This window comes from Phaenicophaeus curvirostris, chromosome 2, assembly GCF_032191515.1.
Source record: "Phaenicophaeus curvirostris isolate KB17595 chromosome 2, BPBGC_Pcur_1.0, whole genome shotgun sequence".
Classification (NCBI taxonomy): domain Eukaryota; kingdom Metazoa; phylum Chordata; class Aves; order Cuculiformes; family Cuculidae; genus Phaenicophaeus; species Phaenicophaeus curvirostris.
The window spans coordinates 16,217,559-16,240,455 of NC_091393.1; the positions used below are offsets into that span (position 1 = coordinate 16,217,559).

Below are 22,897 nucleotides of genomic sequence, written 5' to 3' on the forward strand. Positions count from 1 at the left end.
AGCACCTGAGGCCTCAAATCAAATGTGACAATTTTTATAATAACCGGTGCTGAGGTGTTCGGTAGAAAAACTATCTCTGTAGAGAGTTTGTCCCCGCAAATGGAGTGTTTATTTGACCGGGTCCCTCCAATTTCCAAAGGAAGAACATTTTGCTTTGCTTCTCCAGAAACAACGGTTTAATGAATAGCATTTGGCTTGTATGTAGAGCCTTCATTATCTTTCACCTTTCCATCTAAGATAATCTATACCTAAAGCTAACAGAAAACACGGCTGCGTTATTTGATATTGCACCTGATGCCCCTGACTCCTGACCTTCAAGTCTGTCCTGTGACATGTGAGAACATGTTACAGCAGCTCTGGGGTACAAATATAGTTATTGTGGTTTGTTATCAAACACCTGAATGTCTCATATCGTTCTGTTACAGATCTTGCGTACAGGTAGAAGCAGTGAATAGTATCTTAGCAAGTGCACAGAAACACGCAGTTACCAGCTTTCAGGAACATAATTAAAGAGATGAAAGAACACCAAATAGTTTATTGGGATACATCCCTGGCGCTGAGTTAGTGTTCGTGCTCCCTCCTAAACTACTGCAATTACATTTAACTCTTCTTACTGCTGCCTCTATTAAGGTCTTATAAACTATTACAAATTCTCTCTAGGCTAAGCTCTGAATACGACATGCAAGTCCACTAAAGATAATAATTTTGGATTTAAAATAATATAAATACAAAAATAGTAATTTTTAATATTATAGGGTTGGGTTTTTTTGCAATAATGAATGTCGATTAAACACATCAACTGGTAACCCCCTGTTTCTAGGTTCTGCCTTGGTAGGTATGTAGAGTCCTGGCATGGTATCTAGATGTGACTAGCTTTGAATCAACTTTTCCAAACGACTCCGGACTTCCAAATGACAACAAGCAGTAGCTTATTGCTATGTTGCTTTGATACATATGTTTGCATTATTTGAACAAATCATCTCTGTAAATAAGATTGCACTGTAAATGAGAAAACAACGGTATGTTCAGTCATCACAGAGACGTTTTTTAGATGATTGTCCTCCAGATAAACTGCATCGGCACAAAATGGGCAACTATGATTTCATGTCTGAGATGTTTTTTATTTGGATATATTAAACTATTTATGCTTACTGCGTTCCTCCATATTATTTCGTTAATCGCACAACAACCCTTCCACTCCTCCACTAAACATGCTGGCCCCAATTAGCTCTCTGCTAGACAGATGTTTCCTCATTTAGACGTCCAGCGCCTGGTCATGTGTCACCCTCACTTTCCCGTGTTTACATTACACCACTCAGACGTCCTTTCTGCGTGTGAGCCTGCCGGGTTAATGTGCCCTTTTGAATAACGCATTGATCGTTAGATGGATATGAATTATAGATACACCCATTGCCCGCATTATCTGTACATTACACGCACACAAATCTGAAGGGTGCATGTAGAACAGAAAGGAGAGCTGCAGTTGAAGCCGTGGAGGGTAGTGTGAAGGCATGACTGGTTTCTCTAACCTGCGCTGCTCCCGCTGATAAGTCAGTCTTATCAATGACGAATCACTCAGCAGTCCGCAAGCCGGTGAGACTGCAATTTAGTCTACACAAGGTTAAGCATCTAATCAGAGAATTAAGGAGAATTCAGTAATTTGTAAAGACTAACGCTGTGCCCCCATAGTTTTGTGCCACACCGAGTTTTAAAAGCATAATTCAAGCTGTAAGAAGTGTTCAGCTATGACAGCAGGGAGGGGTGAAAAATGCATCAGAAACTTTCCCGGCAGGAAAGGATTTGCAAGAGCTTTTAGAGCATGTGTTTCATATGTGTTGCGGCACCTGATGAGTGCCTTTTTCTCAAGAGAAAGACAAGTGGATTATGACAAAATTCTCATAAAATAATACGTTTTAAAAAGGAACTCTGGTGAAGGGGCTGGAGAACAAGTCTTACGAGGAACATCTGAGAGAGCTGGGGTTGTTTAGCCTGGAGAAGAGGAGGCTGAGGGGAGACCTCATTGCTCTCTACAACTACCTGAAAGGAGGTTGTAGAGAGGAGGGAGCTGAGCTCTTCTCCCAAGTGACAGGGGACAGGACAAGAGGGAATGGCCTCAAGCTCCGCCAGGGGAGGTTCAGACTGGACATCAGGAAAAACTTTTTCACAGAAAGGGTCATTGGGCACTGGCAGAGGCTGCCCAGGGAGGTGGTTGAGTCACCTTCCCTGGAGGGCTTTAAAGGAAGGGTGGACGAGGTGCTGAGGGGCATGGTTTAGTGACTGATGGGAATGGTTGGACTCGATGATCCTGGGGTCCTTTCCAACCCGGCGATTCTATGTTTCCCAAATCCTTCAGACAGGTGTGGAAGCGGCGCGGTAGCGGACTGGGCAGACGGGGGGGAGGGGGGGGGGGATGTGTGTGGCTGCGTGCGGTACCGGGGCCGCTTTTAGGGGTTCAAACCGCGAGGGAAGCGAGGGGAGCCCGGCTCACAACTTCTGCTGAGGGCAAAGACATCCCCGCGGGGAGAAGGAACGGCGGGAAAACGAGGCGAGAGGCTTGCCCGGCGGCACCGAGGGGGAGCGATCCCCGCGGCTCGAGGGGCGAGCAGCCACCTCCGCGCGAGGGGGGAGAGAGAGCTCCCTGCGGTTGGAAGGGGAGCGATCACCCCCGTTCGAGGGACGAGGGTTCCCTGCGGTTGGACGGGGAGCGGCGGCCCCGGTCGGAGGGGCAGAGCCGCCCCTCGCGGAGCCGGGCGGGGCGTGGCGGGCCCCGCGGGGTCCCCTCCTCCCGCCTCCCTCCCCGCCCTCCGCCAGAGCCGCCCGGGGAAGCGGCGGGGAAGGAGCTTCTCCTGGGAGCCCCGCGGCGATGCCGAGGGGGAAGAACGAGGAGGAGGAGGAGGAGGAAGAAGAAGAAGAAGAAGACGACGACGAGGAGGGCGGGCGGCCACCCCGCTCGCTGCCGTCCATGGGGCGGCGCTGAGGGGCCCGGGACGCGCTCTCACACTCTCTCACTCCCGCTCGCTCTCTCACACTCTCTCTCACGCGCGATGAAGCCGCTGAGCCGCCTGCTGCTGCTGCTGCTGCCCTGGGCGCTGGTGGTGATCGTGGTGCTGGACAGCGACACGGCGCGCGCCCCGCCGCCCGCCGCCCCCCGCGCGCCGCCCCGCGCGCCCCCGCCGCCCCGCGCGCCCCCGGCGCCCCCCGCGCCGCCGCCCCCCCCCATCTACGCCATCACGCCCACCTACAGCCGCCCCGTGCAGAAGGCCGAGCTCACCCGCCTGGCCAACACCTTCCGGCAGGTGGCGCGGCTCCACTGGATCCTGGTGGAGGACGCGGCGTCCCGCAGCGAGCTGGTGAGCCGCTTCGTGGCCGGCGCCGGGCTGCCCTGCACCCACCTGCACGTCCCCACCCCGCGGCGCTACAAGCGGCCCGGGCTGCCCCGCGCCACCGAGCAGCGCAACGCCGGGCTGGCCTGGCTGCGGCAGCGCCACCAGCACCTGCCGCCCCCGCAGCCCGGCGTGCTCTTCTTCGCCGACGACGACAACACCTACAGCCTGGAGCTCTTCCACGAGGTGCGTGCAGCGCCTGCCCCCTCCGCCGGGCCGCCCGCCTCGAACCCTCCTCTGGCTCCCGCTGTTCTCCCGCTTCGCTTCCCCCCCGCCCCGTCCGGTCCCGTCCCGCCTCGAGCGCCCGCCGCTCCCCCGTCACGTGGCGCCCGCCGCTCCCGCCTCGCTCCCCCTCAGGCGCCCTCCGAGCCTCCCCTCATGCCTTTTTGCCTCCCCTCATGCCTCTTTGCCTCCCCTCACTCCTCTTCGCCTCCCCTCACGCCTCTTTGCTTCCCCTCATGCCTCTTCGCCTCCCCTCACGCCTCTTCGCCTCCCCTCATGCCTCTTTGCCTCCCCTCACGCCTCTTCGCCTCCCCTCAGGTGCCCTCCTCGCCCTCCCTCCGCTGCCCGCCGCCTCCCGCTTCACTCCCCCCGCCCGGCACCCGCCTGGACTCCCGTCAGGCACCCGTCTACCCCCCTCGCACCTTCTCAGGCGCCCTCCTCGCCCCCCATCCCACAGCCGCCATTCCCACCGCCCCTCGCACCCGTCCCGTCCCGCGGGGCTGCGCCGACACCGGGGAGGTTCTTCTCTGTGCTCAGCACCGGTGAGACCGCTCCTCGAATCCTGTGTTCAGTTCTGGGCCCCTCACCACAAGAAGGATGTTGAGGCTCTGAAGCGAGTCCAGAGAAGAGCAATGAAGCTGGTGAGGGGGCTGGAGGACAAGTCTTGCGAGTTGCGGCTGAGAGAGCTGGGGTTGTTTAGCCTGGAGAAGAGGAGGCTGAGGGGAGACTTCATTGCTCTCTACAACTACCTGAAATGAGGTTGTAGAGAGGAGGGTGCTGGCCTCTTCTCCCAAGTGACAGGGGACAGGACAAGAGGGAATGTCCTCAAGCTCCGCCAGGGGAGGTTTAGATTTGACGTTAGGAAAACTTCCTTCATAGAAAGGGTTCGTTCTCAAGCACTGGCAGAGGCTCCCAGGGAGGTGGTGGAGACCCCATCCCTGGAGGCGTTTAAAAGGCGGGTAGATTATGTGCTTGGGGACACAATTTAATAGTGGACAGTTACAGTTTGACTTGATGATCTCTAATGTCTTCTCCAGACTAATGATTCTATGATCCTGACCCACAGCACACTCGGTTCCCTGCACCCAGGCACAGATGTGTCAAACCCAGTCCCGGTCCCCTTGCATCGCCCTGTCCCTCACCCGTGCTGCCCAGCACTGACTTGTGCGACCCCCCCTCTCCTGGCTCTGACATTCCTGTCCCTCCCTTCCACACTCCCTGCAACTTCTTACTGCTGTTTTCTCGTTTTCCTGCCGAGTGAGGCAACTTCAGGGTTTGCATAAGGAATCCTGTGTTTTTGTTAGCACTGGGATGAGATGAGGTCTTTGATGTTTATTTTTTCCAGGCTCCATCCCTGTCTCTTAGGGCAAACTTGCATTGCTAGTCACAGTCCCTCATTGCTTTCTCTTGGTGCTAATGAATGAATCCAGAGGCTCCTTCCCCTGGATTTGCCCAGTCTTTTTGAAGCCTTTCACTCTTAAAAGCAGCAAATCGTTTGTGTAGTGACTGAACACCCTTTCAGGAATCTCTTTTGTGAAGGGGCGTGTTTTTGTCTTTACTGCAGCCCGATGGTGAAGCACTTCGCTCCGTTTTGGTGGGAACTGGCAAGCGCTGGAGGGAGAGGGTATCCAGCTTTCTTTCTGGTTTCCCCCTGGCAGGAAGGAGGGGTGTTTAATAAGTGGGCATAAAATAGCAGAAGGAAGATCGTGTACATCTTCTGTGACAGCTAGAAGAGTAACTTTGGCAGGATAGCAAGGGAGAGAAGCTGAAAAGTAGTTGGCAGCAGACAGGGAAGGTACAGGACTTACGGCAGTCCATGAATTCTGCTGGTGGATAGTACAGTGTTTACTGGTGTGCATCCATATTCTGCACTTTGGAAACATTCTGCTTCCTCGAATGCTTTACAGCCAGTATGTTAAAATGAACACACAGAGGGAAATGCGAGGCACGTGAAATTCCCTAGGGCAAGTTATTTTAGAAATGCTTATGCTCATTTGTGTTTAGATTCTTAATGCACCCCTTTCCCTTACAATGCGTGGGCAGGTGCAGTGTCCCCATTCAGCAGAGATGCCCTACTTCCTTTCCTTGTTTGGCATTCAGCGTTGAAGCTGCTAATTTGAAGACCTCTGCCTGGAGGCTAAACCTTTGTTGTAATTGATTTTCTTAAAATCTCATGGCTGTGCTTGGTGCATCATAATTCCATGGATTGTGTTTAATGTGATGGGAGTGTTCACCTCTGTTCAGGAACATAAAACTGATCTGATTCAATCTTAGGGAGTCTGTAAATTGATACAGAAAATACACTTTGCCGCAATGAGTGGTTTGGGGTAAAAGATGTTTGGAGATGAATGTCTCCTTTTTGTGGGGATGGAGTTCTAATGTTGGTGGGCGTATGACTTCAGTGACCCACAGCTACTGAAAGGGGGGCCGATTAGGTTGATTCTTTTATTGTTTCCCATATTATTCTTCTAATTGCTGTGAGTGATGAAACAAAAAAGAACAAGGTACCTCTCTGATCAGCTAGGAAAAGCAGGAAAGCAAGGGGACAAATCTATCTAAAGGGTTAACCTTGAAAATTGCAAGCGCGACAGGCAATCCAAGTTTCCTTTTGCTAACCAGCAGGCAGCTCCTCAGTCCTAAGGCTTGTCTTTCACCACGGTTCAGCTGCCGGGGAAGATGTGTTTATTCAGAGCCTTGAATTCACAGGCAAACACACGTGTTTTCCCTGTGAAGTGTGGTAGCTGGAAAGCTCTGTTACAGGAGCAGAGAAGGAGCTTTTGCTTCAGTTCAAGTTCAAGTACTTCACTGCAAGTTCCCGTGATTGTTTCTAGGGTCACTAATGAGCTGGTTGTGAGATCTCTGGGACGCTGGTAGTAGTAGCATGGGGTGAGCCTTGTTGCCCTGGCGCAGTTAACCAAAGTCCCTTGGCAGGCTTTGCCAACGAGATGTGCCTTTACAACGAGTGGGAGGTTGCATCTGGAGAGAACCAGTAGTCTTGTTTTCAGTCAAGGCACTACTTGACTTCTGGGTGTTTTTTCTTGTTAAAAAAAGCCTCTGTCTTTATGGATTCTGCCTTGACAACTCTGTAGTAAATCCCAATCTCTCCTTCAGGAACTGATTGATTTATGAGGATAAACCATACTCGTCTTCTCCAAGCATGAAAAGAAAGCTTCAGAACACATTGTGTGCAGATGAAATCTGGTAGTAATTCCTGTCATGAAAGTGGCAGAAAGTATACCTGGGAGGGAGGTTTTTTCAGTTTGTTACCCTGCCAGGAACAATTCTCCAGACCTGCAGTCACATAATCCCAGTGGGGAGGTCTGATAAACTGTAGTCTCCTCACTGAGGTGCATGGGATAAATGTAGAAGGATGGACATAAGCTCTGCACTCGGGTCCTACACCCACCCTGTGCTTGCCGGGTGACCTTTAGTATGTCCCTGCCATGGGCCAGGGGACGTGTGGGTCCCAAACTGCCAGCAGGAATGTCTGCTAGCATCTGCCCTCGAGCAGTTATGTGCATTTGCTGGCTTATGTAGGTCTGCAGTCTTTGCCATGGCTTTCTTTTGAATCAAAGTTGTTTTGAGTAACAACAGTGGAGGCTTAGGAGAGGGGAAGGGTTGGGAACCGGTGCCAGTTAGGACGGTAAAACCAAGGTGAGAGAAGCATCAGCATTAGGGATGTGTTTTGTTAAGATGTCGGAAAAGTATTACTGTGGAGCAGAAGGTGTGCCAGGGAACCCACAGCTCTAATACTGTGGGTTTCCCTTGTGCCCTTTCAGAAGACGGAGCCCTTTTAACAAAGCAAAATCACCACCAAAGGCTTTGCTGTGAGTGGAGGTGCATAAACCGTAACGGCATGATCAAAAGGAACATGCTTTGACATGAGATACCATGGGACACTTCTGAGAGCTTTTGATGAGGAAATTCTAATGTCTGTCCAAAGTATTGCTGTCTGGCACTTAAAGGAATCAGTACCTTACATTTGATATGGAGTCAGCTGGGCCCAATAGACCTAGGCAAAATGTGTTTCATGGAAATCAGGAACACTGCCCCCCTCACCCTCAAGCTTTACAGTAGTGTTTTGCTGGAAAACGTCATCATCTGTAGTAAATCTGAAACCTTCTGACATTGTTTATAATTATTTTTTTTTTGTAAGACATATGGTGGCATGTGTGTGTATAGCTTAGCTTGTGACTGGCAAAGCTATGTCCTTAAAGTTGAACTGGATAGAGTGGAAAGCCTGGTCTGTCGTTCTGCTGCTGCAGTATATCCAGCATTGTCTCAGCTGAGCATTTCCTTAGGAAGGGCTCACCTTCCCTCCGACTGGCTCAGCACTTCTGAATTTTTTTACAGTACTAAGTGGAGTCAGCAGTGATGAAGAAATATTTCCAGGAGTGGAAATCTCTTTCCTCTTGAGATTGTGGACAGGTGAAAAATAATGCTTTTACTTTAATGCTGGTGGTCCTGGCACAGTGTATTTTGTCATGTATTATTTTGAGATCCAGACCTTGTAAATAACTTGTTTTTCCTGTTCAGGCATGATCTGTTTATCTGGAGGTGTCCGTCTGTGCCTTGCCATCAAAACCAATGGCCACTGAGAGGCCTGTATTTGATAAGCTTTACAGGTGTTTCTACATGTATCACCGTAACTTTTATTTTTCATTGTAGGCTCTTATTTTTTGGAGTGATCTTGTTATAGTTTCTGCTGCATTTGTGCTTCATCTAGTTCCTGCATGCAAGTTATAATATTGTAGTATTGTAATATTATAATATTATGACCAATGCCTAGCAACTGCCAGTTTTATTTTCTTAGACTTCCAGAAAGAAGTCTCAGTGCAAGTTGAGGATTTTCAGATGGTATCTTCTTAGGGGAACACATGCCATACAGCGTGATCTGAATACAGTCTTGAATGGAGTTCAAATTATATCACAGCATCCATTGTCACTTAGAATCATAGAATCATCAGGTTGGAAAAGACCTCCAGGATCATCGAGTTCAACCATTCCTGTCAACCACTAAACCATGTCCCTGAGCACCATACCTACCTATCTTTTAAACACCTCCAGGGATGGTGACCAACCACCTGCCTGGGCAGCCTGTGCCAGTGCCCAATGACCCTTTCTGTGAAGAATTTTTTCCTGACGTCCAGCCCGAACCTCCCCTGATGCAGCTTGAGGCCATTCCCCTTTGTCCTGTCCCCTGTCACCTGGGAGAAGAGGCCAGCACCCTCCTCTCTACAACCTCCTTTCAGGTAGTTGTAGAGAGCAATGAGGTCTCCCCTCAGCCTCCTCTTCTCCAGGCTAAACAACCCCAGCTCTCTCAGCCGCTCCTCATAAGGCCTGTTCTCCAGCCCCTTCACCAGCTTCATTGCTCTTCTCTGGACTCGCTCCAGAGCCTCAACATCCTTCTTGTGGTGAGGGGCCCAGAACTGAACACAGTATTCGAGGAGCGGTCTCACCACTGCCAAGTACAGAGGGAGAATATCCTCCCTGGACCTGCTGGTCACGCCGTTTCTGATCCAAGCCAAGATGCCATTGGCCTTCTTGGCCACCTGGGCACACTGCTGGCTCATGTTCAGTCGCTGTCAACCAACACCCCCAGGTCCCTCTCCTCCAGGCAGCTTTCCAGCCAGACTTCTCCTAGTCTGTAGCACTGCTCAGGGTTGTTGTGCCCCAAGTGCAGGACCCGGCATTTGGCCTTGTTAAACCTCATGCCACTGGTCTCAGCCCAGCGGTCCAGCATGTTCAGATCCCTTTAGAGCCTCCCTACCCTCCAGCAGATCGACACTTCCACCCAGCTTAGTGTCACCTGCAAACTTGCTAAGGGTGCACTCGATGCTTTCATCCAGGTCATTGATAAAGACACTGAACTGGGCTGGACCCAGCACTGAGCCCCGGGGGTCACCACTTGTCACTGACCTCCAGCTGGAAAGGAAAAAATCCCCAAACTTTTGTTTAATAGCTTAGCAGTTACCCCTGTTGCCCACTGAGTTGCGGACCAGAATTCAGTTTTCTCTAGCTGTCGCTTGCACCAGAATGCCCTGACTGTGGTGGTTGGGTTGAATCTTGAAAGGTGTTGGGAGGAGAGAGAGCTCAAGCCCTTCTGCTGAAAGCTGAGGTAGACTTTACGGTTAACTCAGGACTGATGGAGCCACAGATAAACTAAGAATCTTATCAATGCGGAGCGCAGTCAGCTGCATTGCTCATTGCAGGAGTAACTTAAACATCAACTTAAACAAAAATTCCCTAAGATTTTGAAGGTGCTTATGTAGTGGCCTATATTGTCCTGATAGGATCGTCCTCAGATCAGCCAGATGAGAGCAAACATTCATGAAGAACAGAGGGAAAACAGGAAATACTTTGTCTTGGCTAATGAATGTGACCTTCTCATTGAAGGCTAGGTCTGTCCAACGGGTAATTTCCATAGAGGCACTGTAGAGCAGAGGGCAAGTTTGTGATTCAGACTGAAAACATTTTCTTATGCCTCTGCCCTTCATTCTCCCACAAGGTACATATGAAGGTAAAGTTATTCTAATGGCTCTTAAGAGTTTGTAGCCCCTCCCTCCCATCCCCAGTAAATCATCCTTTTTTGGAAATAGAACAGAAATACTTGCAGGTATTGCATGTCATACAGGCCTCAGTTTTTCCATGATCATCTCTGTAAAATATTTTGAGAGCGACTCAGAAAAGACGTTATGGGAAGAGTTAAATATTTGCCATTTGTTCCAGCTTTGATTAGAGAAGGTTTAGTGCTCCATCAATAACTTTAACATAACTGTCCTCATCTTTATACACTATATACATATATTAAGCAAACTGTATTTTTTAATGGATATATTTATGCAAAATATGTAGAAGTAGCATAAGCGAATATGTTCATCTTTGAAAACGTGGAGGTCTTTTGTTGTATGTCTCAGAGCTGGTTGGGAAAATCAAATTTTTGCTATGGTCTTAAAAATAACATTCAGTAGTCTAGATAGAATTAAATATTACCTGACTGCCATTATTTTCTTCATAATAAAATATATTTAAATATGAGTTAGCAGTCCATTAAATACCTTTCTGTTATATAAATGATTTAAGAATACATGACAGATTTTAAATGCACACTGACATTCCCCTTGCGCTTAGGCATGTAATACCTGTGCTAAAGAGTCTGGATTAGAAAGTCTGGTAGGGAAACAATGTAATAGCTTAAAATTGAGAGAAAACAGTTGCCAAAAAAAATGCTCCTCCAAGCGGGTTCATCCAGGCCAAGGACTTTGGGTTACAAAGTACCAATGCCTCTCTGTTTCTGCACTTGGGAAGCTTTCTTTTTTCACCTTTGAAACTGATACTGTTACTGTGAAATTAATTACGCATGGTCAACAACTCTTCAGAGGCGCAGTCAACATAACATGGTAGAATAATAGGAGGACAAGAAAAAGACTTAGTAAGTAGAAGGGCAAAAAGGCAACATGAGCAGCAGATGTTTTGGAAGTCTTCCCGATCCAGAGAAATTGGTTCCTAACTCCTTTAGTTAAATTCAGTCTGGTTTTCTCCTGTAGGGAAGCAGTATTGATATTTGTGTCCAAGGATGCTGGTATAATTTAGAAGCATTAATCATTGTATCAAATATTTAAAGTGTTACTTGAGAGAAGGGGAATTAATCTGTCCTCCCTCTGCAATGCAGATTGAGTACAAATCAGCAGAGGATGTTTCAGGTGGGTTTTTGGAAAAAAGCTTTCTAATAGTGAGCATTGTGAAGCACTAAAACAGGTCACCTGTGAGGGTTGCAGAGCAGACTAGATCGATGATTGACTTTTTTTTTTTAATTTGTATACCCTTTCTACAAATTTTCCCGTGGAGACATAGCCTTTATAGTCAAGGTTACTGACAACAGACATCGTTTTTGAAATTACTGTCTCCTGCGTGTCACAGTTGCTGAACCACAAAAACTACTGGCACAGATTTCCTGTGCCTCAGCACCTCCTTTGAAGCAATGATAAGCAGGGGCAAAAGCTCCATTTCATGCCAAAGTAAATGGGTATAGCCTCATTGCAGCTGAACTGTCCCTCTGACTTGTAGTGCAGTCATGTAAGTTTTGTTGAAGCAGAATCTGCCTTTAAGTGACTTCTGAGTAATGCAAGATGCCTGTCTGAGAACTGACAGGGAACCTGGCTGTGTGCTGTGCTTTAACTTGTAACATTTTTCTATGTGGAAGAGTTGTAGTGAAGGAGCTCTAGATCCCATCTTTGGTAACAGTAACTTAGAATTTTGCATAGAAATCTGCTTGAGTCTTGCTGGGAAGGAGGGGTGACCCTGGATGATAACCTAGAGTCTAACCAGTACAGATCATAAATTAAACACAGGTTGAAGTGAGAGAGAATGGGAACAGAAAAAAGTACACTGTGTGGCAGCCAGGTCTGCATTTGCTGAAAGCTTTGAATCCTGCATAGAAGTGCGTCAACATCAGTCTGCAAAATCACTAGGATGGCGGTTCCAGCCTGAAACACTTTTCACTGTAGGAAGTACGGCTGTGTTTCCTTCTGTCTGTCATTTTCTTCATTTCCCTTGGGCTTTTATATTTTGTTACTGGTTTGGTATCTTCCCTATCTGTTAGTCCAGAGCATCCTATTAAGCAGTTTTTCTGATTGACCAATGAGATGCTATTTTTGGCAATGCTTTTATCACTCTCTCTTTTATTGCTTCGTTACGTTTTGTGCGTTTTCACTTGTTAATCTTTAGTGGTCTCTCTTGCTACTCTACGTACTGTTAAATGCCCATCCCCTCCCTGGGATGTCTTTGGTCAGTTCTTACTCCTATCCTGTCATTTCCTTTTCCACTCCTTCCCAGTTGTGTGCCTTCCTGTTTCATTTGGGTTTGTTCTGCCACCTTACAGCATCCTTTTCTGAACTTTGCCTATCCACTACATCATCTCCTGCTATGCCCACAACCGTCTTTCAAATAATAACAAAGAAAACAGGGGACAAAGCATTTCCAGAGGGAGACTCATCCTACCTTCAGATAGCTGTCTAAGCCAGGCAGGATGAACCGTGCCAATAGGTTCCTATCTCTGTTGATTAGACATAGACCAGATGCCGAACTTAAGAGTCCTAAGTGTAAGTAAGATGAATATCATTCGTGTAAGCTACTAGGACTTAAAAAGTCGAGTATTAAGACAGCATATGCTATCACATATTAAAATGACAGACTGAAGAGTAATTTACCAAGCTGCTTGTAAGTTACAGGATTTGGGCAGTTCTTTGACCCACAGCAAAAAAGCTGTTTAGAATTAACATGTTTTTGAATCACCTTTTTGTGTCCCAATGATGAGAAGCATCAAATTATAGATGCAAGCTGGCCTTTTAATCCAAATAATAGCTTCTTCCCCATCACACATACAGCCTTAACACATCTGTATATTAAATGCAGTAATGCTATTCCCAGAAGATTAAAAGAAATATTCCTACTTTCATCTGCCTAGCATATCCTAAGGCTGTAAGGTATTTCAGAATTAGCATAAATACCTGTCTAGATGTGCTCGTTCAGTTTGTACTTAAAGGACTGCTGGATTCTTGACAATTGCTTATTTCATTCTCCAAAAATGTGACCTGTTAGAATAAAGATCATAACCCAAGGATGAGATAAAGAGCTTACTTCCTTCTGATGTGTGGTGGCTTTACTGACTTAACTCGTAGATGCTGAGATGGACCCGAAATTGTAATAATTAAAACTTAGGTCATTTCATGCTGGTTTCATGAGGTCAGTAAAATACTTTTCATTGATGGCATTTTCCTATACATTGTGTATAGTAAAGTATTAATGTAACACTGGTTCTGCTGGTGTGAATGCTGTGGCTGCTGTTGACCCAGTTCAGAAGTCTCGTGTGATCTGGTTCATGTCACAGGAGAGGTGCCCAAATGCTTGCTGGGGGAACAGGCAGGGTATGAGCTAACCGTGCAGTAGCTACTCTCTTGTAGTTAGGAGTGTGTCTGCCTTTGTCTTGTGGCATTTTATGTTTACCATGGGCACTGGCAGTTGCCACAGGGTTGCTAAAATGCCATAAATCAGTACACTAGTAGTTTTTCCAGGTATCCATACCCTCCAGAAGGTATTAATGGCAACATAAAATTCAGTGGGTGTCTGTGTTTGTCCTGTGATTAATGCTGGTGTAGCACAGTTGGGTGTATGAGGCTTGATCATGACCTTGTAACCTTGTTTGAAACTTGGCTGTGTAGACAAGTCCAACAGGATGATGCCCTGTGTCCATGTCTGATGTGTTTGGATGTTAATATAAATATAAACACAGTGTTAGAAAAATATACACAATGAGCATGTCATTAAAACCAGAGCTAAAAGATCTTCATGAGAAGATTTGATTTCCATACCCGAATAGTTGACTGTTAACTCCGCATTTCATAAATGGAAGAGTGTAAGAGATTGGAAAAATAGTCTTAAGCAGGGAGAACAGTTACAATCATGTTTAACAATAACCTGTAGAAGGATTCATGGCAATCTCACCAGAAATTAAATAGTCAACAGTTTGGGTAGAACCCTTATTACGAGAAATCCCTGTATTGCAAACTGTATGCACGCATACCCTGTTATTCCACAGCCTGGGCTGCTGCTGAGTGAGATGGTCTGACTTGTGAAGGAGTTCTTATGGTGGAAGTGGGATAATTTTGCTTTGCAAATTTTTAGATACACAAAGAATCGGAGGGAAAGGAGGTGCATGCCTCTCTTCTGTGTGTACATACTTATTTGTGGATTTTTAAATGTGCATTTTATGCCTTCCCTACGTGAAAGTGCTCCTAAGAATCTGCTAATGTGTCTAGCTTAGAAATGTGAACTGAAGTGGCGTGATGTCTTTGTTTTTTTCTGGTGCATCTCCTGGGAGTCTAGATGATATGCATGATAAATCTTTCACCTTAGCAGAAAGAGAGGAAAGTGTTTAATATTTAACCAAGGTTGTCTTTTACTTCAACATCTATTGAATAGAGACTGCAGTTACAAATAAGTAAAACTGTGTTTGTTTTTTCTAAGAGGAGTGCTTGGAAGGAGAAAGGGATAACTTTTCCCTAAGGAACAGGCCTTCAATTACACATAGAAGACGAGATTTTTTCAATAGAGTGTTTTAAAAATTGATCAGATTAAGCCCATGTTACAGTGAAATAGTTTAATACTTGCTTAAGTAGGACCACAATTAAGCACAGTAGTTAAAACAGTGGCATTTGAATCAATGTGGTGACATTGTGCAAGCTGCTGTGTCTGTGCACTCATCTTCTCAAGCTCTCACACCAGACTGGCAGTGATTTTCCCACTGGGAGCAGCGCATCAGCTTCGTGCCATGTTATCTCCTGTTTACTGAAGAAAACGGTCTACTAACCAGTGAACTGAATTCACCGAATCCCAGTCACGCATGCTTTTTGTTAGAGTGACTTCTTAGTATCTGTAGATTCCTCAGGGTTAGATGAGGAGCACATTTCCAGAATTACTCTCCGTTACCTTTACACCATTGGGAAAACCTCACATTACCAACAGCAAACTTGCAGCAGCATCCTGCCTGACCCGCTGTCTGTCCTTCCAAGAAACTTAGCAGAGCTTTTTGAGAGAAAATGTAGAAGTTAAAAGGTTTGGCTCAAACTTAATCATTTTTTGCGAGCCTGTGCATCTATAGTACAAGTCCAGTGCATTGAAGGTAATGGAAATGCCGTGCGTCACAATTTCTTGCACTCGGTGTATTTCTTACCAGTCTCCAATTAACTGTACTTGACTTAATAAAGTGTGTATTTGTTAATCATTACTATAATATTCTCCCTCACAGGGCTTGTACAATATGTAAGCAGCCTATAGAAATAAGCCTCCTGTAAGGCTGCTGCAGTCCTGTGGATAAAAAAGTTCCAGTACATCTTTGAAAACCCAAACAAACAAACAAGAAAGCAAATACCGTTTTTTCACTGCCTTTAAAATTTTTGTTACAAAAAATTATATGAATAAGATATTATCAGAAGAATTGAGGTGCCTATGGGCTAGAGAACTGGAGGTATTGCAGAAAATGAGTGGGTACGTGCAGCTTTCAAATACTTACCCTGTTGGGCTGAAATCTGTGAGCTAGAATTGCTTTTGAATACCTAGCCTTGGTGATTAACGTGTAGGCTTTCCACCAACACCTACAAAAAGAGCCTACGGGGAAAATGTGCACGCGGTCACGCTGTGCTGCCTCTTGCAGATGCGCACAACCCGCAAAGTGTCGGTTTGGCCCGTGGGACTGGTTGGAGGACGGCGATATGAGCGCCCTGTTGTGGAAAACGGCAAGGTCGTTGGGTGGTACACGGGCTGGAGAGCTGACAGGCCTTTCGCGATTGACATGGCAGGTAAGCACCAACTTTCATGATACATGAATGTTTCTCATGTTAAGTATTCTTATATTTTTTTAGGAGTGGGACACAAACTGATATCTCAGTGTAAGCAACTTCTAAAATTTCTGAAGTGCAGCCGCTGTACATAGCCCTTCAGCACTAAATATCCTGGAAGTCTGAGCTTGCACTTCTCATCTAATTAAGTTGCTGCTCGGTGATATCTGAACATACTTTTGCATATTTTTAATTTTATGTGGCAACTTGGTTTTTATGTTGTCTAACTTGTTTGTTTGAAACAAGTTAATTGTAAATTAATTAATCCAGTTAATTTCTGCAATGAGCTCCTGCCTTTCATCGTCATCAGGGTCTCTACCAGGCAATGTAAATTGGAGACCTTTCTGAGACCTACTGTTGTAAAATGCTACTTTATTATGAAATTATTAATTTTTTTAATTGGTTATTTGCAATGATGGTAGTAACTGTAGATGGATATGGTTTGAAACACTGGGCCTAGGGGAAAAAAACATCACTGACAGCTATAGCCTAGTGGATAAAGGCAGAAAAGCTTCAAAGTGGATCTCATCAATCTTCTGCTGTGTAGTTACCACACCACATAGTTCTGTCTTGCTGTTAGTCCATGCTTAGACAACCGTTTGTATATACTCTAACTGTCACATGAATCACTACTGCAGAAATCTGATTTCTGATATGGCAGCAGCTGGTTTCCCAGCAAATGGTATGATATTTGCATATTCTGTATTCAGGAAAGAGAAGGAAGGGAAAAAGTAGGGATACAAGGGCAAGAATGAGGTAGAAATAACCAGCTATTTTCTAATACCCTTATGTTCTGAGAGTGGGAAATGGACAGTGCTTTCTCATTTCAACAGAATATTTCTATAGTATTTACAGTACAATTGGTTAAAAAGAGTAATAGGATGACTTATTTAAAAGGTTTGGGACCACTGGTTTAACTTGTGGCTCTTCCGGGAAGTGCATCCTTGTGTTTAAGCACATAAACTGCTTATTCTAGACAGCAAGATGCAGGGTCAGATTCCGATGTGCAGCAAATGGAGACAGGTCCTGCTGATATCACTGGGATCAGCTCAAACACCCTAGCTGGCCAGCTTCCCTCAATTCCGCTTTGAAGTGTACTCACACACAGCAGTCACATTGGATCAGTTCAGTAAACAGGGGTTATTTCCTTTGAGAACGTTGTGGTTGTCATCGCTCTTCTCTGATGCTCAAGCGCATTCAGCAAGCAGAGGAGCTGTTTTCTGTGCTGCTTCTTGTCTGGCAGCCAGCACACCATGTGAATTAATTCTGGTGTTAGTTCTAAGTTCCACTTCAGTTTTAACTGTAGGCGTGTTCTAGAGTTTAACACAGAATTCCTTATGCTCGGGGAAGGAAAGGGAGAGAACTGGGTGCTTGTAAGCATAGTGACATTGATTGTGATGCAAGCACTATGTCGTTTACATTAGACATGATTTAGAATCTTTATTAAGTGATGCTGCTAGTAATTTACTTTCAGCTTGTTCCCAGTGCCAGAGATTTTGACCACCCCTAAGAACAAGTTAGATCGCGATTGTCCTAATGTCAAGATTTGTCAAGGAAAACTGATGCATACTTTACATTAGCATTCCAGGAGCTGCTTCAGTCGTAGAGATTAATCCATGCCTGTGAATCACTGGGCAAGCAGATTTTGGACTCGTGGCCCAGAGCTCACCCACATTATCTAGGCTCCCTTGGCAGGGCCTGGGCAACCACCTTTTTTTTTTTTTTTTTAATTTTGCTCTAGTTATGAGATCTTTAGTACATCTTATCTTTCGTAAAGTTCCATGAGGAAAAAGCTGCACTGGAAAACATGGCACATTTTGTCTAAATCGTGAAGAGCCACAGCTGGAAGTCAGGAGTACAAACAGAAAAATTTTAAGTGAGTGGCTATCCTTGAAACATCCTTGAAAAAAAAACCCAGAACAGCTGGTAACAGCTATTTTAAATGTTTAGTTAGAAACAAAGAGCCTCGTTTATGGTGAATTAACTGCCAGGTGATACCTTTATTATGAATTACACATAGTCCTGTTGAGCGTCTCAACCTTATCACAACCCAGTTTGTCACGGGGAGAAGCTAACTTGAGAGAAGCTGATCCCAAACCACAGCATGTTCAACAGGCCCAAGACAGTGGCTTCAACTGTGTGGAAACCAGTATATCCATTCCAACATCTGATTGATGAGAAGCTCGGCACGAGCCAGCAATGCATGCTCACAGCCCAAGAAGGCCAACGGTATTCTGGGCTGCATCAAAAGCATGGCCAGCAGGCTGAGGGAGATGATTCTGCCCCTCTATTACTCTCTTGTGAGACCTCACTGGAGTATTGTGTCCAGTTCTGGAATCCTCAACATAAGAAGGATGTGAAACTGTTGGAACAGGTCCAGAGGAGGCTACAAAAATGATCACAGGGCTGGAGCACCTCCCATATAAGGACAGGCTGAGAGAGTCGGGCTTGTTCAACCTGGAGAAAAGAAGGCTCTGAGGAGACCTTATAGTGATCTTCCAGTACCTGGAGGGGCTACAAGAAAGCTGGAGAGGGACTGTTCACAAAGGCTTGTGGTGATAGGATGAGGGGGGATGGCCTTACATGGGAGAGGGGAAGATTTAGACTAGACATAAGGAGGAAATTCTTCACCATAAGAGTGCTGAAGCACTGGCCCAGGTTGCCCAGGGAAGCTGTGGCTGCCCCATCCCTGGAGGTGTTCAAGGCCAGGTTGGATGGGCCTTGGGCAGCCTGGGCTGGTGGGTTGTGTCCCTGCCCATAGCAGGGAGGGTGGAACTGGACAGGCTTTAAGGTCCCTTCCAACCCAAACCATTCCGTGATTCTATGATCAACACTAACCATTAGCATTTATTTACTCCAGAAATGAGAAACCCTCTCAGTTTCCAGCTTGCTTTCAACTACTCTCCTACCCGGAGCATTCAGGAAGCGGAAGCATTAATCACGGCAACAAAATCTTTAAAGACCACCGAAGTCTAACCAGATGAAGAAAAATGGTTCTGCCTTTTAACAGAAGCCATTGATCTAGCACAAGTCACAGTGCAAATTAACAGGAACAGCTTCCGTAGAAAGAAGCACAGATGTAATCTTTGCCATGTCTCCCAGGTATCTTGTCCTCCAACAAATTAATTCTTATCTTGGTGGCTCTTCAGCCAATTGGATCGAATTTACAGTCTTGCATTAAACACATAAAACCCAAACACCTCTTCACACTCCAGGTACGAGAGTGTCCTGCGGCATTTCATGTGATCTTAAGCTCAATACAACCTTGTAGAAAAAAAAATCAAGTAAAAGAATTGTATACATGTAGCACTGTTCTGTTATCCTACACAGGAGACAGTAATCCCAGATTAATCCCTGTTTGGGGATAGAAGTCAAAATAACAGTGTCTTTTCATCTATTACCACAGGATCATTATTTACTAAGAGAAATAACTAGTGCCGGTCTGGTCAAAACCTGAGCCATCTCCTCTGTTTTTTGATGTCAAAACTACCTGTCTGTGACAAAAAGTCAACTGAAAGTTGTCACTAGAAAATAGTTTTCCCTCCAGTCCATCCAAAGTCCATCTACATAAATACAAAATGTAAAAACCTGTGAAGTTAAAGATAAGTCTCTTTGAATTACTTTTTTCTCCAACTTGCTGCTTTATTAGATTCTTTTAAGAAACAAAGACTGCATGACCAGTTATCAAGGAAATGCCAGTCAGTGCACAGCAGTCCATATCGTTGCCACATACAACGCTCAGCTTGATAACGTGACTTTCATTTGATGCCTGAAAATGTGGGATTTTTATTGTAGCCCCCTAAAGCAGGAGCTTGCAATAGCACGATGGCAAGGGCACTTGTTCCACGGAGGGGGCTCAGCACATCTGCATGTCTGTCCACGGGAAAAATCCATCCTCAGAACTGAAGCCGTTTTCTCAAGAGAGGAGTAAGCTTTGCAGCAGGAGGACCCAGGAGAAATTACCGTATGGACAAGCACGGGCTATGGGGGCCACAGAGCCAAGCAAAGGTCTGCAGCAGAAAATCTGTGTGCCTCTTTTGCTTAGAGCGGATTCCTTCTGCACTATAAAAACTAGGACACTACACTCACTGGTTTTGGTGTTTACTTAATTTTCTCCTTGATGGAGCTTAAATGTTCACAATTAAATCTGAAATCTTTTTAAAAAGAAACAGCAGCTCACAAACTGATCAGGGCTCCAATAATGCCTTCCTCTACAAGCATTTTTTTTATGCCCCCCAAATAGAAACCACACCAAAGCCCAATTGCACCAAAAATTTACATTGTTTGTTCTGATTGAGGCAGGGAAAAAGAGCCCTGACCAAAAATACTGAGCTGAACCAGGCCAGTTTATTCATCAGGAGTAAAGCCTACGGAGACAAACCTGCCGGAGACAAATCCCTACCCGAGAAAAAAAGTCCAGACTGCCAGGAGAACCCTTGCTTAAAGCCAGCAGCTGGATCCCAGCATTGCTGCTAGCAGGCAGCACACCCAGCAGAGCAGGGGCTGCAGAGCTTAACCACGGATAGAGGACACGCTACAGCCAGTCTCACGCTCTTACACCTCCAGGAGGTCTTTTACTCATTAGAGGACTCTGTAGGGTGTGGATAAGCCCTTTCCATCCAGACACCTATTCTTTATCTTAGGCAGGATATATTGTATAAAGTTAAATACATTTTCTGCAACTGTATCCATCAGTGAAGTGGGGCCTCAGTTCACATCCAGCCCACAGTCTTCATGTGCAGCACCTAAAAATACATCTATCTATATCTATATCTCCTCCTGGTGTCTTCTTGTGCCTGTAAGCAAGACCATGATGAAGTGGTTTCAAACTGCCTTCTTTGCATGTGATGTAGCATTTATTTCCTTATATTTTCCTCTAAAAAAGGCTCCCATAAAAGCCACAGATAACTTCAAGGAAAATATAGTAGCAAGGTAATTCTAGTAAAAAAGGGGACAGATTGCTCTTCCCTTAGAGGAAGTTACACTGATTTTTAAATCAAGAAAATTTTAATACTAGGTTTAGGATCAAATGTTCTTGCAGTTTTGCAGAACAGATGTCAAAACGTGTTATGAGTTCTGTCAGGAAGGGGCAGGGAACCACTCTGAACTGATGGGAAAAGGGTTTCTTTGGTAGGCTTGGCAATTAGGTATCAGGAGTTACAACTGTAATTTTTCTTAACAAATCTATCAGTTGAGTCTTGAGTCACACTTAAAGAAGCCGACATGTGACTGAGCCTTGGTGAATGAAACGGGGGACTTCTAGAAACAATGGCAAAATGGACAACATTAAAACTCTCTCAAGGCTAACAATCTTAAAACCCCACAGCTGTTATAAGTAGCATTTTAACTTTTTTTGTCTGACTCTCTCCTTTAAACCTAGAAGTGTTTGTACAGCTTAAATATCCTACATTTTATTTTACTTAAAATTTAGTTTTATTTCTTAATTAGAGGTAGAAAGGAAGGGCAGTCCAAGCTGTTTGTAATACCTGACTTTTCAGACAAAAAGCAGATTTCTCTACGTGACAGGAGGTTGATTAAACATGTTGAAAAGATGGTGCAATTAAAAAATTCTGATTGTAACTTCAGGGCAAAACAAACCGATGTAGGATGTACAAACCTACCAAATGGTGTCTATCTGTAAAAACAAGCGTACATGTTGTTAAAAGATCACGGGAGATTTCTATGCTCAAGTGTAACTTGCACAGAACCGTAAAGCCTAAAGGTTTTTCCTAACATTTCACCCCACCCCCAGGATTTGCTGTGAGTCTCCAAGTGATTCTGTCACATCCGAAAGCCGTATTCAAGCGTCGTGGCTCTCAACCAGGAATGCAAGAATCTGATTTCCTGAAACAGATAACAACAGTGGAGGAACTGGAACCCAAAGCAAACAACTGCACAAAGGTACCGATTTCCCCACTTACTGCAACAGTTTTGTACCACCTCTGGAGACGACTGTACTAACACAAACGTTATTTTATAGGTTCTTGTATGGCACACACGAACAGAAAAAGTAAATCTAGCCAACGAGCCAAAATACCATCTGGACACAGTCAATATCGAGGTATGACGCGGAGCCACAGTTACACAGGAACTACAGCACAACGGATGCGTCGGGAGGTGTTTAAATTCAGCCAGTTGCAACAACCCTACTCCTGCACGAGACCTTTAAACAGTCATCTGGTGGACTTCTGTGGAAACAAAAGGAGGTTGTCAGGTGCTCTAATAAGCAAATGCAGTGGGTGTGCTTTGTTCTAACTTGTTTGCATGCGTTTCTGAGCTCTTGTCTTAATAAACTGACACTTACCTTTGCTTAAAAGCTGTTTCCACATAGTAAAAGGAATCAAAGAGAAACATGGCTGCAATGGAGTATTTTCAAAATCATCCTTTATGTATATACTTTTTGTATTTATCCAGCTTAATGGTGTAATTATGAACCGATTTTAACTCACGAACTGATGATCTAGATATCTGCGTAAATGGACCCTCCAAACTGAACATGTTTTCCTTCATTAAAAGTAGACTTCTTGAAGAAATAGCGGTCAATTAGGTCATACAATAACAAAATAAAAACCCACAATCATTTCTGGATTCATCCTTTTAATATAGGGAAATAACATTTTATCATTACGAGGCACCATAATATGTAAACACAATCACTGTCACAAACCTGGATATCTCTGCAAGGAAAAATAGATCTGTTCACATTGAGTTGCCTTGTACAGACATTGTGCCGCTCGTTCTCAGCATTAATACTGTGTACGTGCCTCGTGAGCCAGATCGGATACGTCATCATAGGAAACTCAACTGGATCAAATGCTCATTTTTAAAAGAATAAACTATTGATTTGTAGAACTACAGTAACATCCAGGTTTACCTTTCTTTCGATAACCAGATTCC

General features: G+C 45.2%; 1 protein-coding gene across 1 annotated transcript; it reads left to right on the top strand.

Annotated features, from left to right (window-relative positions):
* Positions 1–3,044: 3,044 nt before the first annotated feature.
* B3GAT2 (beta-1,3-glucuronyltransferase 2) lies at positions 3,045–22,438 on the top strand. Its single transcript, XM_069851442.1, has 4 exons — positions 3,045–3,569; positions 15,817–15,961; positions 21,753–21,901; positions 21,981–22,438. Exons 1-4 carry the CDS (start codon positions 3,045–3,047, stop codon positions 22,065–22,067), a joined length of 906 nt encoding a protein of 301 aa, XP_069707543.1. The 3' UTR covers positions 22,068–22,438.
* The last annotated feature ends 459 nt before the right edge of the window (positions 22,439–22,897 follow it).